The following is a 13,431-nucleotide window of genomic DNA, read 5'->3' on the forward strand; positions in this document are numbered from 1 at the left end:
AACATGAGGAGTTCAAATTTGAAAACTCTCAACGAAGACGTTTATCGACTAGCCCTGGCCGGGGTGTTATCGATTGCCACAACATTGGCGCATAATTTCAAATGCTTTAGCAAATTGTAGTCTATAGATTTTTACAAACTATATTTATTTATTACACATTTTGAATTTATTACGTTATTATTGTTTTGTTATTCTTGTTAGTACACACTAGTTTTTAATTGGGCTACAATACAGTACAAAAAGGGGACGCGATCTCGATCTCTTTCTTTCTGTGTGTATTTCGTTACATTTAATCAACATTTGAGGTGTATATAAATCAGATATATCATATATATGTGGGGCCGATATACACATGTATATATATACAATTCTTGGGTGCATATAGGGTGCGATTATTGCTATATACCTGCGCAGAGTTACGAATTATATAGGCCAATTACACACTGGTAAATGTATAGTTTTAGTGTATTATTTTTACTTTTAAATAATATTTAAAGCTGAAAACAAGACCAATTTTAAATTAAATAGTACGTCCACTTAAAACTTTTACGTATTAAAACTTGAAACTACCGAAAATACTGGGTACTTTCCATACTAGATACATTTCATTTCATTAAAAATGGGAATCTAAGATACATTTCAAATAAAATAGTAACTATAAATAATATTGTAGATAAAATAAAGTTAATTATACAAAAGTCTCTGTATGGTTTAGTTATTTTCTATCTAGTATCGCTTAACATTCACACCGAATGCAAAAAAAACGTTATGGATTGAGAAAATATATATGAAATCGGGCTAATAATTAAATTTATTTTGTGTTTTTCTGGGAAAAATATCGGTATAGTGATATTTTGATATATTATCAACATCCCTACTAGTACATTAGGGTTACACAACTTAGATTTAGGTGTTACGTGTTAACAATTTCATTGGATTTGTGTGCTTCTCTGTGTGTGTGAGTGTGTTTTGTGTGCTCTTCTTAAATGCAAAGGCGCCAAAATCATCAAGTTTTGATTTTCCTTCTCTTCTTTTTACCTTTTTTCTTTTTGTTTTTGTTTTTTTTTTGGTTCACTTATTATCTCAGTATCACATGGAAACATACATATATCCCATATTTAGCAACAATTCACACACGCTCTCTCTCTTTACAGTTAATATAGGCGAACAAGAAGGAACAACACAGTCGAAAGCAAAGCAAAAAACTTAAAATTACAATTAAAATACATATCTGAGCTGCTGCTGCTGCTGTGTTAGGTTGTGCGGTTTGTGTTGTGTGTGTTTTGTGTGTGCGAGTGTGTAGGCGGACGGGGGGCGGTGGTAAATGCCGGAATTTAAACATACAACTGCGGTCGAAATTATAAAAACCTATTAAAGCTACTTAGGGAAACTCTTACTTTTGTCTTAAAAATAGTTTTCTCAATAATTAAATTTAACTTTATCTTTTTCTTATTTATCACTCTCTAATCAAATCAAAAATTTGGTTTATCTTATCAACAATCTCTCTTGCCATTTAAAAATCAATTAATTGAAAATCCAACGCATGAAAATGAGTCATAGGACCGCAGCTGTTGTCGCCATATCCTTTAGCTTTTCGGATCCTTATAGATATAGATATACAAAACATACAATATCGAATATTCCTGTCTAGCATATATATATAGTTTTAGTTTTACTTCCTTTTGTTTAGTCCAAGCTGTGTGTCCTCTCGTTTCATATTGCAGGCGCAGTCGCAATCGCAGCTGCAGTGGATCCTTGGAATCCCTTAGATATCATCAATGAGTCGTCCCTCGATGACCGACGAATGATGATAGTTGGGACGCGGCCGGAAGTCCTCATTCTGTTCGTTTAGCTGCGTGGGCGATAGATCCACGCCCGGGCATGACGGCGTCACCACAATCTGTTCGTACTCGTGCATGCGCTTGCTGCAAAGAGAGCGAGATGGCAATGGTTGAATTGGTTTGAACTCCCAATTGTAACAATTCCAAGTTCAAGACTCACCCAAAGCACCTAAAGACAATGCTCTTTAGCCAGGCAAAGAAGTTAAACTCGGCTGTAAGGCCGGGCTTCACAGCCGGATTGGCGGTGCCCACATAGAACCAGACGACGAACACAACCACGAAGCAGGTGAGGGCATAGTACCAGTTGACCAGCAGCATAACCAGCAGCTTGGTGAAGGCCTATAAGAAAAATACTCGTTAAAAGAGCCAGCTTTGGGCTTCCTCAACTCACGAACTTACCCCCAGAAGCGAGGCCCAGCGATTGCAGTAGCCCGAATACCAGTTTTTCGTCTTGGAATGAATTGGTGGACGTATGGGCGCAATGGGTTCTGGTTCATTTTCGCCATTGCCCTGCTCCTGCTCCTGCTGATCCACGGCCAATGTGGTGGCATCATCGCTACCCTGAAGCCTGGGCTCCGCCTGACTTGAGGTACTCGGTCCTTCGGCCCTGTTAAAGTCCAGCGGCACCGTCTGATGCATGGGCGAATTCTGCGGACTCTGCAGATTCTTGTGACGCACGCGATCAGGGAAGAGCAGATCCAGATCATTGCCTCCATCGGAGACACTGCCATAGCGACGCGTCTCATAGCTTGGGCTCGAGGCTTGGATGCGGAAACGCTCTTCGCGCTGCTCCTGAATGTCAAAGGTCTGGGCCAACGCAAAGTAGGCATAATCGATGCAGGCATAAGTCAGCAGGAAAGGCATCGTCACAATCGGAGCCAGGAAGTTGATGTCGCCCACAATGATGAAGGTGACGGTGACCAAGGCCACAATGGCCATGGCATACAAAGGCACTTTGTTGGGACCGCGCTGGAAGAGCAAAGAGATTCAGGATTATAATTTAAATAAAAGAGGTAGCCTACGTTTCTGTGCCCTTACAATTTGTACCTATGATCAGTAAGTATCACTGAACATTAAGTAACTATGCTCAATAATTAACTATGAGCAGTAAGTAACTATGATCAGCAATTAACAATGATCAGTAAGTTTCTATGATCAGTAAGTATCTATAACAAGTAAGTATGTATGTATGATCAGTTAATAACTTTGAACACTAGTAAACAATGACTTGCAACTTTTGTAACACAACACATATCTGAGACGTGGCCGGCAGCAGTCGCTTCATTCCGGGGATGTTAGAACTAGTTGGGAATCATATGCACAGATGTGCGAGATTTGTTTTGGAACTAAGAGCAAGCTATTTCAATGAAACTATGGAGTTATTCTTCTATATAATTTTACTTGTATATAAATCGGAGCATGGCGAATCGGTGGACTATATATATACATATATATAGCTGCCATAGGAACGATCGGACGATTTATAGAACTATGATCAGCAATTAACTATGAGCAGTAAGTAACTCTGAACAGTAAGTAAGTATCTATGAACAATAAGTAACTATGAGCAGTAGGTAACTCTGAACAATAAGTATCTTTGACCAGTAAGTAATTATGATCAGTAAGTATCTCTGAACAGTAAGTATCTATGACCAGTTACTAACTTTGAACACTAATAAACAATGACTTGCAACTTTTGTAACACAACACATATCTGAGACGTGGCCGGCAGCAGTCACTTCGTTCCGGAGAGGTTAGAACTAGTTGGGAATCATATGCACAGATGTGCGAGATTTGTTTTGGAACAAAAAGCAAGCTATTTCAATGAAACTATTGAGTTATTCTTCTATATAATTTTACTAGTGTATAAATCGGAGCATGGCGAATCGGTGGATATATCTATACATATATATAGTTGCCATAGGAACGATCGGAAAATTTTAAGAAAAAAAATTATAAATTTTCCAATTTTTAGCAGATTTTCATCAAATTTAATATGTTGCCATTATATATTAATCCAGAATTTTGTGTACAATTTTATGAAAATGGGACAACTATGTATATCGTATAGCAGCCATACAAACGACAAATCAAAGTTTAAAAATCTTATAACTCAGCCAAAACTGGATTAATTTTAATTCGGTAAGCTGTCCTATGTTAGTTTTTATTAGAATAACAATTCTGCATACTCAATTTAATATTTAAAATAATTTAAATTTTTGCCAATTTTTTACATTTAAATTCATAAATTTTAACTTATAAAATTTTGAAGAAAATTTTAAAATTATTTTTTTCTACCGGAGATGTATAGATCGATTCGGCTGTTAATGCTGATCAAGAATATATATGATTTATAGGGTCGGAAATGACTCATTCACTTAGTTTTAAGCTTCTGACTAGAATAAGAATACCATTCTTTGAGTCGATATTTTGATATTTTTATATGAAAATTTATTCTACAAATTAAAGCTTAAAAAGTTCATAACTAAGCTTAAAAAGCATTAATTTCAAATCGGAAAGTTGTTCTGTTCTAGTTTTTAATAGTTTAATAAATCTGCATTCTCATATTTTAATTTTAAACCATTTCAATTTTTGTCAATTTTTTCAAATGTTAACAATGAATAAAAAGGCCTAAAAATTTGAAAAAAAAATTTCAAAAATTTTCTTGCTTCCTAAATGTCTAGAAAGATTTGGCTGTTTATGCTGATCAAGAATATATATGATTTATAGGGTCGAAAATGTCTCCTTCACTTAGTTTTAAGCTTCTTACTAAAAATATATATGCCCTGCTTAGGTATAAAAATAGATATAGACAAATTTACATACCCCCTTGCCAAGGACATCGATTCCAGGAATAACGCTCTCCTTGGCTATGCTCTGGAGGACGCGCGGAGTGCCATACATGGCGCCCAGGCACGACGACATGCTGGATACATAGATGCCGGCCAGCAGCAGGAAATGCACGGCCGACACTTTGACGGAGATCATGAAGTCTGTATACAGTATTGGTCGCTGGCAGGTGGCGCCCAAGAAGAGGACAAACACCAGGTAAAGGAATGTCCTACACAGCAATGAAAGAGAAAGATAAAGTCAAGTAAGATGTTATTTTCGACTCTCTAGAGGGTCTACTTACGAGGTGCCAAATGCAGCCAGAGTGCCATTGGGTATGTCCGTGGATGGAGCACGCAAATCTCCGCTCATATTGATGCCCGAAAGCACACCAGTGACGGTGGGAAAGAAGACACCAAAGACACGGAACCACGAATACCCATCTTCATATTTTGGCCACAGATTCTCCACAAAGTTTCCGGTTACCCAGCCATCCACGCCGTGATCTGCAAAAGAAAACAAGACGGATATAATTAAGAGAACTCTTTAGGATCCTTATCTTCACGCAAACACTCACCACTGTCCTCGGTAATAAAGCTGCCAACCATAAAGTCTAGCGCCGATATTAGCAGGATCATCAGCAATATAAACTGCAGTTTGATCACCCATTTGACGCCGGCCACATTAATGCAACCCAGGAGTAGGACAGCCGCTGTGGCAAAGCCTCTGATGGCCCACTTGTTGCCCTCGAGGCCCACCAACCCAGCCATGGACTCACCGAAACCCATCACATTTAGGGCGCAGCCGACCGCCTGGCCAAAGCAATAGAGCAGTCCCAGGGCGCCGCCGAATCGGGAGCCCAGGGTGTGGGCTATAAGGAAGTACACACCGCCGCTCTCCACGCGACACCGCTCGCAGATTCCAATGGCCGACAGAACACTGACCAAAGCAATCACCACCGTGCAGAAGATAATCAGCACGGCATTGAGGATGCCCGCCTGGGCAACAATCCAGCCGGAGCGAAGGAACACAATGACACCGAACACGTTGATCAGACATGAGGTGAAGACACCGTCCCAGGTTCCAAAGAGCACCGGTTGCGAGATGAAGAAGTTCGAACGCCACCTGTTGAGGGATGGGGGATGTTATTAGTATATTCGAGGTAATCCTTTAGGACAGTTTCTTCTTACCATGGCTTATCGCCCTGCTCGCCTGCAAAGATCTCATTCGCTCCGGATGCATGATGACCACCGGCCGCATATGTATACTCATTGCCCAGGTCCACAAAGCCGCCGGTATTGTTGTTGGTCCTCTGGCGGAAACTGGCCACCGCTACCTCGCCATCATCGTCATCGCCGCCAAGGCCGAAGCGTTGCCAGTCCACGGTGCGTCGGTTACCGTTATTGCCATCAGCAGCAGCGTTGCTATTACTCATCTTGATTTCTCCGCTTGTTCCGCTTTCCCCCGCCGTTCGTTCCGGCGTTCTCTGCCAATCTTTGTTCTTTTTTGTTTTTTCTTGCTTCTCCTCACCTTTGCTTGCGCTCGCTAGCGTGGGCTTATCTATGCGTCTATTCCGGCGTAATCGCGGCAATTAACTGATTGGTGATTTGGTTTCTATTGGTGTTCCTATGTATTTCTGCACCCACAACCACACATCCATCCACGCAGGCAGGCGGTCTCGTCGGGCGGGCGGGCAGTCAGTCGGCAGAGGTTGGGCCTCAGACGGGCCTCTGGCTTACTGTCTGCTGGAGCTGCTCATTGTTGTGGTCGTTTAGCATTAACTTGTGTCGGTAAATGTGTAAAAAGTAAAATAAAAACACTTTCTCATTTGTAAACGAATAAGCAAGTCGTCATCGATGACGATAGTCGATGGCGGGCCGATAGGCAATAATCGGGTAGGTAACAAAGTTGCCAGATTCAGTTGGCGGTATTTCATATTAGTTCGATTTGTTTCTATTTGGTATTTTTTAAGCTACTTAATAAAGTTGCATTTGACAAATTAACAGAGAAATCTACATTGTTTGGTAGCGATAAATCAAGAACGTGGCAGCGCCGAGCCGATACTGGTAGTTCGATTGGCGCCGCTAACGATATGGTCATACTCAGCCTTGTTGATGACGATAAGCTTTCTCTCTCAGCTCTCTGAGAGAGCGTCATCATAAAATTGCCGGGCTGCCAGATCCAAATGGCGGCATGTTTAAAATTAAATCGTAGGTATTACTTATGTATGTTGATTGTTATAAACGATTATGATAATAATAATTATGATATAATTGTTATACAAGAAGCTTAAATGCAAATTAAAGAAACTTGATAACTTTACATTATCTTGCACCGCCAATAGCTCCTCTCTCCCAACAAGGTGGCAACGCCTTACACCCACTGCCTCGCACGTGTTGTTGACATTCTCTTGTTCCGTGCGTTTTGCCACTGCTTAAAATGGCCAAAACAAAAGGGGAAAAGTCAGGAAAACTGGTCAAGAAAAAGGCGAACAAGGAGAAGGTGGAGGCCACACCCTCGTCGAAGGCTGTCAAGACCCCCAAAGCCGCCACCGCCAATGGGGCCGGCAACAACACGGAGGAGAACGGAATCTGGCGGGATGAGCGCTTCCAGCATTTGCTGGCCGATCCCCGGTTCCGGGGCGTGCCGAAGGTGCAGCGCAAGGTGAAGATCGACAAGCGGTTCCAGGGCATGTTCACTGACGACAAGTTCAAGGTGAAGTACACCGTGGACAAGTATGGCCGCCCAGTGAACAAGAGCAATGCCGAGGATTTGCGCAAGTACTACGAGCTGGATGAGAACGATAGCGACAGCGACGAGGAGGACAAGGAGAAAGAACAGAAAGAGCAGGACCAGGAGGCATCCGATGAGCTGCAGGAGCGTCGCGCCGAAGAGCTGGCCATAGCCGATTTGCAGAAAAACGACGCCCTGGAAGCCAGTGATGACAGCTCCGACTCTGAACTGCCCAAGGATCTGCGCGAGCGCTTGACCAACCCGGACGTGGACTATGCCCGTGGCGAAGGCCGCCTCATGACAGACTCCTCCTCCGACGAGGACAGCGACGATGAGGAGGACGAGGGCCCCGAGCTGCAGATCGATCATGTGTGGGGCGAGCTGGACAACGATGCCGAGAGCACTGAGGAGAGCACACGCCGCCTGGCCGTCTGCAACATGGACTGGGATCGCATTCGTGCCGAGGATTTAATGGTCATGCTGAGCTCATTCCTGCCGCCCGGCGGCAGTATTCTCAGCGTTAAAATCTATCCCTCGGAGTTTGGCAAGGCACGCATGGCCGAGGAGGAGGTGCACGGTCCCAAGGAGCTAGTAGAACGAACCGAGGAGCAGTCTGACGACTCTGACGATGAGCTGGTGCGCGAGCAGGACAGTGACGCAGAGGAGGGCGACAACTATCACATGGAGAAGCTACGAAAGTATCAGTTGAATCGTCTTCGCTACTACTACGCCGTGGTGGAATGTGACACCGTTGCCACAGCCGACAAGGTGTACCAGGAATGCGATGGCATTGAGTACGAGAGCTCTGCCACGCGCGTCGATTTGCGCTTTATCCCAGACGATACCAGTTTTGAGGAGGACACACCCACCGACGAGTGCCACGAACTGCCCGATGCCAGTAGCTACAAGCCCCGCCAATTCACCACAACGGCCCTGCAGCAGGCCAAGGTGGATCTGACCTGGGACGAGACGGCGCTGGACAGGCGAGAGCTGGGCGACAAGCTATCCAGCGGCCAGGTGGACAAGCTAACGGACAAGGAACTGCGCCAGATAGTGGCCTACAGCAGCGAAGAGGAGTCGGAAGAGGAGGAACAGGATGATCAGGAGGAGGAGAAGGAGAAAGATAAACAAAAGCCACAGCAGGAAGAGAAGCTTGCGAAGCCCAAGAAGCCCAGCAAACAGGAACGCATTGCCAACTACAAGAACCTGCTGGCTGAAATTCTGGAGAAGGAGAAGCAGGAGAAGGAACAAAAGTACGAAATGGAAATGTCCTGGAATGTTACGGATGACACGACAGAGCAAGAGCAGAAGAAGGAGCAACAGCAGCCTACCGCCGAACTGACGCCCATTGAGAAGGTATTGCAGAAGCGCAGCGAGAAGAACAAGCTGCGCAAGGAGCAGCGCCGGCAAAAGCAGCTCGAAGCCAAGGGCGACGACGGCAATGACAGTGATGCCTCCCTGGTCCCGGATGGCATTGATCTAAACGATGCCTACTTTGCCGAGGAGTTTGCCAACGGTGACTATGCTCCGCCCAAGACGAAACAGCAAAAGAAGAAGAACAAGTCAAAGGGCAAGGGTAAGACGACCGGCGAGGAGGACGAGGCGCAACAGCAGCAGGAGAGAGAGCTGGAACTGCTGCTAGACGATGGCGATGGCCGAGATGAGAAGCAACACTTCAGCCTGAGCAAGATCCTTAAGCAGGAGGAGCTGGAGCAGTCGGCAAGCGGCTCTAAACGCAAACGTCGCCAGCAATTGAAGAAATCAAAGGGCAAGCAGTTGGAATCCTCGGAGAAGCCCGATGACGACTTCCAGCTGAATGTAGAGGATTCACGCTTCAAGGCTGTCTACAAGTCGCACGAGTTCAACATCGATCCCACCCACTCCCACTACAAGGCCACCAAGGGCATGCAGCGGATCATTAGCGAGAAGCTGAAGCGACGTCAGGAGCAAGTCGATGGCGGTGACGATGAGCCAGCGGCGGCTCCAAAGCGCAGCAAGCAGCAGCTGGAACAGAATGCCCTAGTCAAGAGCCTCAAGCGAAAGATCCAGCAGCAGGAGCAGCGGGGCCAGAAGCTTTAAGGGATGTACTTGGGTTGGAAGACTAGAAATTAAAGGTTAATCTTATGCCACTTGCAGAGAGACTTCTCTTTGGATGGGGGTTTTGCAGTCCACACAGTCTTATAGTTTATTACTTAATCCTAATATAGCTTGTAGCACTCCTCCTAGTATCTATAGTCGAAATACTGCCTGTACAGCGCCGCTGTGATCCCGGCATCCACATGGTAGAGATCTGGAAGGCAGATGCGACGTTTCTGCTCGTAGACGATCATCAGCTCGCAGATGCGTGCCCACACGGGTTCGTATAGCCGGCGGATGAGTTGACAGTCGAGTTTGGGACGGACCAGCGCCTGGATAACTGCCTGAAGCTGGGCAGGAGTTGCGGTGGCAGCGTCTCCCTTCTCCAGAAGTGCGGTAAACGGGCTCCTGCCCAGGCACAGTTCGTAAAGGACCAGGCCCAGTGACCATATATCCGATTTAAAGTCCACCTTGCCCTGGCTGGCCATAGCCTCTGGCGACATATAAAGCGGTGTGCCCATTCCCACCTGTAGCTGTGTGCTGGGCGCATGGACATTAGAGATGCCAAAATCTGCAATCTTGACCCGATCGTTGGCATCCAGCAGCATATTCTCCGGCTTGATGTCCCGATGGATGACGCATCGGATGTGCAGGTACTCCAGTCCCACGACCATGTCGCAGAAGAAGCGCAACAGACGCCTCTGAGGCACGCCGCCCGTTGATCCTCCCCTCGGCAGGCGCTCGATCACGTCCCGCAAGGTGCCATTGGGCACATACTCCATCACGATGTTAACTGTGCCGGCGTGGTTGAAGGAGCGCAGGAATTGGACAATGTGGGGATGACGGAGCTGCGATATGATGTACACCTCCTCCATGATGGGACGCAGCTCGGTTTTCGGGTTCCGTACAATGATCCGCTTGACGCAGACCTTCCGCGTTTCGCCATCGGCGTCGCGCTGCTGACAGAGGAACACCCGGCCAAAGGTGCCCTGGCCAAGCACACGCACTGCCCGCACCTTGGAGTCGCCCAGATCCATAACAGGGTTAGCTTTTCTTCGGGTATAGCTCTTTTTTTTGTGCTTTGTCGCCGCCCGATTCCGTTGTTTTTTTCCTTGAACACTGCACCCTCGCGCCAAGTATCGATTAACGATTAGAACTAGAGATGCTGCAGTTCTTATTAGAGCTCACACATCATCGATAACATCGATAAGCTTACCTGTTAGAACTTTTAAATTTAGCAGCATAATTTTTAAACCGCTTTGCCACACAATCAAACTTAAGTAAATTTTGCAACTATCTATTTTGAAATTTATATAATTTGTGATATTATAATCACATACAAAAATAAATAATTAAACGGAAAATGCCAATTGGACAAATTGCGCAACTGGCGGGCCCGCAAGAATCGATTGATTAAATGCCTTATCGATTGTTATCCTTGAACCAGTTTTAAAATTTGAATTTTTGGAATTTTCCTCTTTGAGTAAGCGGGCGCTTCCTGCTAATTGCGATGTTATATAATATTTATAATTAAAAACCCCACGCGAGACAAAGGCGACATGAGCACCAGACTGCATGTTGGACATGAAGAAACATGGAGCCACACATAGTTAAATATTGAAATATCCATGTGGATGCAGTGCCACGACTGGTGGCTTTATGGCTGTTATGCAAATTGTGGGGCTGGGAAAAGCAGTTTACTTTTACTTTTCCAAATCGATTATATGTGCACACACTCAACGATGGTGTAGAGCGATAGAGAGGGGTAGCTCGCCCAGAGCACACTAACCCAATAAATCGGTGGCTTTAAGCAATTTTTGAATGATTTTTCGGGGCTTTTCCGTGAGCTTCCCATGTCGGACGTTCACCTGCCTGGTCTGGCGTTACCTAATAGTGTTGTGCTGCATTTTAATTGCTCATTGCCATGCCTTGCCTCAAAATGGGATCAAACTATTGCTTCGATCGCAGACATAGACGCACCTTTCACCCATGTTGCCACAACGCATCGATGAGATTGGGCAAGGCGGAGCAGCGCGGCGCAGCCCTTCACTCTCGATCTCAAATCCATCATTTATCATCGATTAGCGACAGTGACAAATTGGAAAGCAATGCGGAAGCCAGTCTATCGTTGGAAATGGCTAAGATCGCTATCGATAGCCAAGTAGAATTTTAATGATAACAAAAATGGCCACCCAGGAAACCTGCCTATCGGAATTTGAGCTATTTAAATAAATGTGGAAATAACGATGATGATATCATTTCCATGGTGAAAAGGATTTCGAGGCTTCTTTTGGTTCATTGTCGATTTTGTTTGATTATTTTTATTTGTTTTTTTCCTTTGTGTTGTTGCCTAATTGCCTTGGACTTGCATGGCAGCAGTATCGACTGGTTTTGGTGTGGTTTTTGGGTGGTTAACCAGTTGATTGGCAACAGGTTTTCTCCTGGCGGGCGCTAGGAAACTGGCCTAAGGCCTAAGGCCTCCAATGACGGTAACGGCCACATATACGTATACGTAATCTCCGCTTTAATTGAACCACTAACGCACGCATATGCATCGGGAATCGAATTTCCCAAACAATTGTGGCAGCGGCCATAAATTACTACAAGCAAGCGGCTGCGGCGGCGCCTCGACTTTGACTTGAAGTTCGTTGCCGTTCCATTCCATCGAACGGTTGCATATGTTGGTTGTTGTTGTTGCTGCCACTATTTGTTGCACATTTCTCGTTTCACCAAGCTCTCTTAGTTTGGGTATAAATCGAATCTAGTACCGAACATCGAGTCACATTCAACCAGCAACCGTCAAGGAGAGTGCCTCGCGTAACAAACGATTCGCCAAAAACGTTAATTTTTTTAAGTGTTTACTGTGCAATTACTGTGTTTTAATATTAAAAACAAATCAACAAGCTTTTTAAGCAACCATACGACATGCTGAAATTCATTGTAAGCATGAGAGAATACAAATGGAATATATATTTAAGTCGGGATTAAAGGATACCAAAAAGGATACTAATCTATATTATATATGTGAAATATAGAAAATATATACAGTTTTCTTGAGTTTAAATATATATATAAAAAGGAAATCTTTTATAGAAAATCCTAAACTTTTTGAGGCTTCACATAAAAGTATTTTTGTGACTTTATAAACCTAGTTTTTATTTGTTTTTCTAGTGAACTCTTATCTCATTAAATATATAAAAGTAAAACCTGAATTAAATATCCTTAGCTTTCAATATTTACATCCTTTGAATCCTAACCATTAAGATTGAATGGAATATGTACTTACTCAGTTTCCTAAATCAATCTTACAGCTTCCCTGTCTGGTCCTGCTGGCTGCTAGCGGAGCTCTTAAGATCCACGATTATCATCACCATCACCACCAGGAGCACGAGGAGTACGAACACCATGACGGTGGGCACGAGCATCATCAGGAGCCCGAGCATGAGGAAACGGAGCTGCATCATGAGGTGGACCACAAGCATGCCACGTCCCATCAGAGCGTCAAGTTCCATCATTACCATGCCGTGCCCGTCTACATCAAGAAGGAGGATCAGCATCTGGTGAAGAAGCCCATCGAGATTGGCGGCACCAAGCAGAAGCTGAAGATCCTGCATCCCAAGACGGAGCATAATCACAACCACGGCCTGGTCCTGGAGAATCACAGCGAATCGCATCTGCACGAGCATGGTCACTACGAGGAGCCGGTTCATCATGAGGAGCACTATGAGCACTATTCGCATCACCACGAGTAGGGGATTTACGTGGAACTTGGGCTCCTGGATCTGGAATCCGACAGCGGTCCATTTTGCCAAATGATTTGTAGGGGTTTCGTTAGCGTTTAAGGATTTCCACAACTTTAATATTAATTTTTCTGCTGTTAATAAAGCGTTCACCTAGAGTATTATTCAAATCAAGATTGTTTTTTTTTTTAAATTCCGGGCAAGTTTAAAAA

At 44.6% G+C, this 13,431-nt stretch overlaps 4 protein-coding genes across 4 annotated transcripts; 2 read left to right on the plus strand and 2 right to left on the minus strand.

Annotated features, from left to right (window-relative positions):
- Positions 1-128: 128 nt before the first annotated feature.
- Positions 129-6,559, minus strand: LOC110178843 (solute carrier family 12 member 8). Its single transcript, XM_020946102.2, has 7 exons — positions 5,861-6,559; positions 5,248-5,795; positions 4,975-5,176; positions 4,668-4,902; positions 2,241-2,810; positions 2,002-2,180; positions 129-1,925 (listed from the first exon to the last, which is right to left on the minus strand). Exons 1-7 carry the CDS (start codon positions 6,103-6,105, stop codon positions 1,766-1,768), a joined length of 2,139 nt encoding a protein of 712 aa, XP_020801761.2. The 5' UTR covers positions 6,106-6,559; the 3' UTR covers positions 129-1,765.
- Positions 6,560-6,929: 370 nt separating this feature from the next.
- LOC110178842 (ESF1 homolog) lies at positions 6,930-9,532 on the plus strand. Its single transcript, XM_020946101.2, has one exon. The coding sequence runs from the start codon at positions 7,110-7,112 to the stop codon at positions 9,480-9,482; it is 2,373 nt and encodes a 790-aa protein (XP_020801760.2). The 5' UTR covers positions 6,930-7,109; the 3' UTR covers positions 9,483-9,532.
- Positions 9,533-9,562: 30 nt separating this feature from the next.
- On the minus strand, positions 9,563-10,746 carry png (pan gu). The gene is made up of 2 exons (XM_020946104.2): positions 10,696-10,746; positions 9,563-10,635 (listed from the first exon to the last, which is right to left on the minus strand). Exons 1-2 carry the CDS (start codon positions 10,721-10,723, stop codon positions 9,626-9,628), a joined length of 1,038 nt encoding a protein of 345 aa, XP_020801763.2. The 5' UTR covers positions 10,724-10,746; the 3' UTR covers positions 9,563-9,625.
- Positions 10,747-11,418: 672 nt separating this feature from the next.
- On the plus strand, positions 11,419-13,389 carry LOC110178865 (uncharacterized). Its single transcript, XM_020946138.2, has 2 exons — positions 11,419-11,640; positions 12,791-13,389. The coding sequence occupies exons 1-2, from the start codon at positions 11,419-11,421 to the stop codon at positions 13,229-13,231; spliced, it is 663 nt and encodes a 220-aa protein (XP_020801797.1). The 3' UTR covers positions 13,232-13,389.
- The last annotated feature ends 42 nt before the right edge of the window (positions 13,390-13,431 follow it).

This window comes from Drosophila serrata, unplaced genomic scaffold, assembly GCF_035046125.1.
Source record: "Drosophila serrata isolate PLE 108 unplaced genomic scaffold, ASM3504612v1 contig_276, whole genome shotgun sequence".
In the NCBI taxonomy this organism is placed as follows: Eukaryota; Metazoa; Arthropoda; class Insecta; order Diptera; family Drosophilidae; genus Drosophila; species Drosophila serrata.

Excerpts from the sequence above, each read along its gene's own strand:
- LOC110178843 (XM_020946102.2), bottom strand. The coding sequence starts at position 6,105 with ATGAGTAATAGCAACGCTGCTGCTGATGGCAATAACGGTAACCGACGC. Across the intron at positions 2,811-4,667 it reads TCGATGTCCTTGGCAAGGGG|CGCGGTCCCAACAAAGTGCC; the intron begins GTATGTAAATTT and ends TTGCTCTTCCAG. Across the intron at positions 1,926-2,001 it reads ATTGTCTTTAGGTGCTTTGG|CAAGCGCATGCACGAGTACG; the intron begins GTGAGTCTTGAA and ends CTCTCTTTGCAG.
- LOC110178842 (XM_020946101.2), top strand. The coding sequence starts at position 7,110 with ATGGCCAAAACAAAAGGGGAAAAGTCAGGAAAACTGGTCAAGAAAAAG.
- png (XM_020946104.2), bottom strand. The coding sequence starts at position 10,723 with ATGCTGCTAAATTTAAAAGTTCTAACAG. Across the intron at positions 10,636-10,695 it reads AAATTTAAAAGTTCTAACAG|TTCTAATCGTTAATCGATAC; the intron begins GTAAGCTTATCG and ends CAGCATCTCTAG.
- LOC110178865 (XM_020946138.2), top strand. The coding sequence starts at position 11,419 with ATGGGATCAAACTATTGCTTCGATCGCAGACATAGACGCACCTTTCAC. Across the intron at positions 11,641-12,790 it reads AGATCGCTATCGATAGCCAA|CTTCCCTGTCTGGTCCTGCT; the intron begins GTAGAATTTTAA and ends TCAATCTTACAG.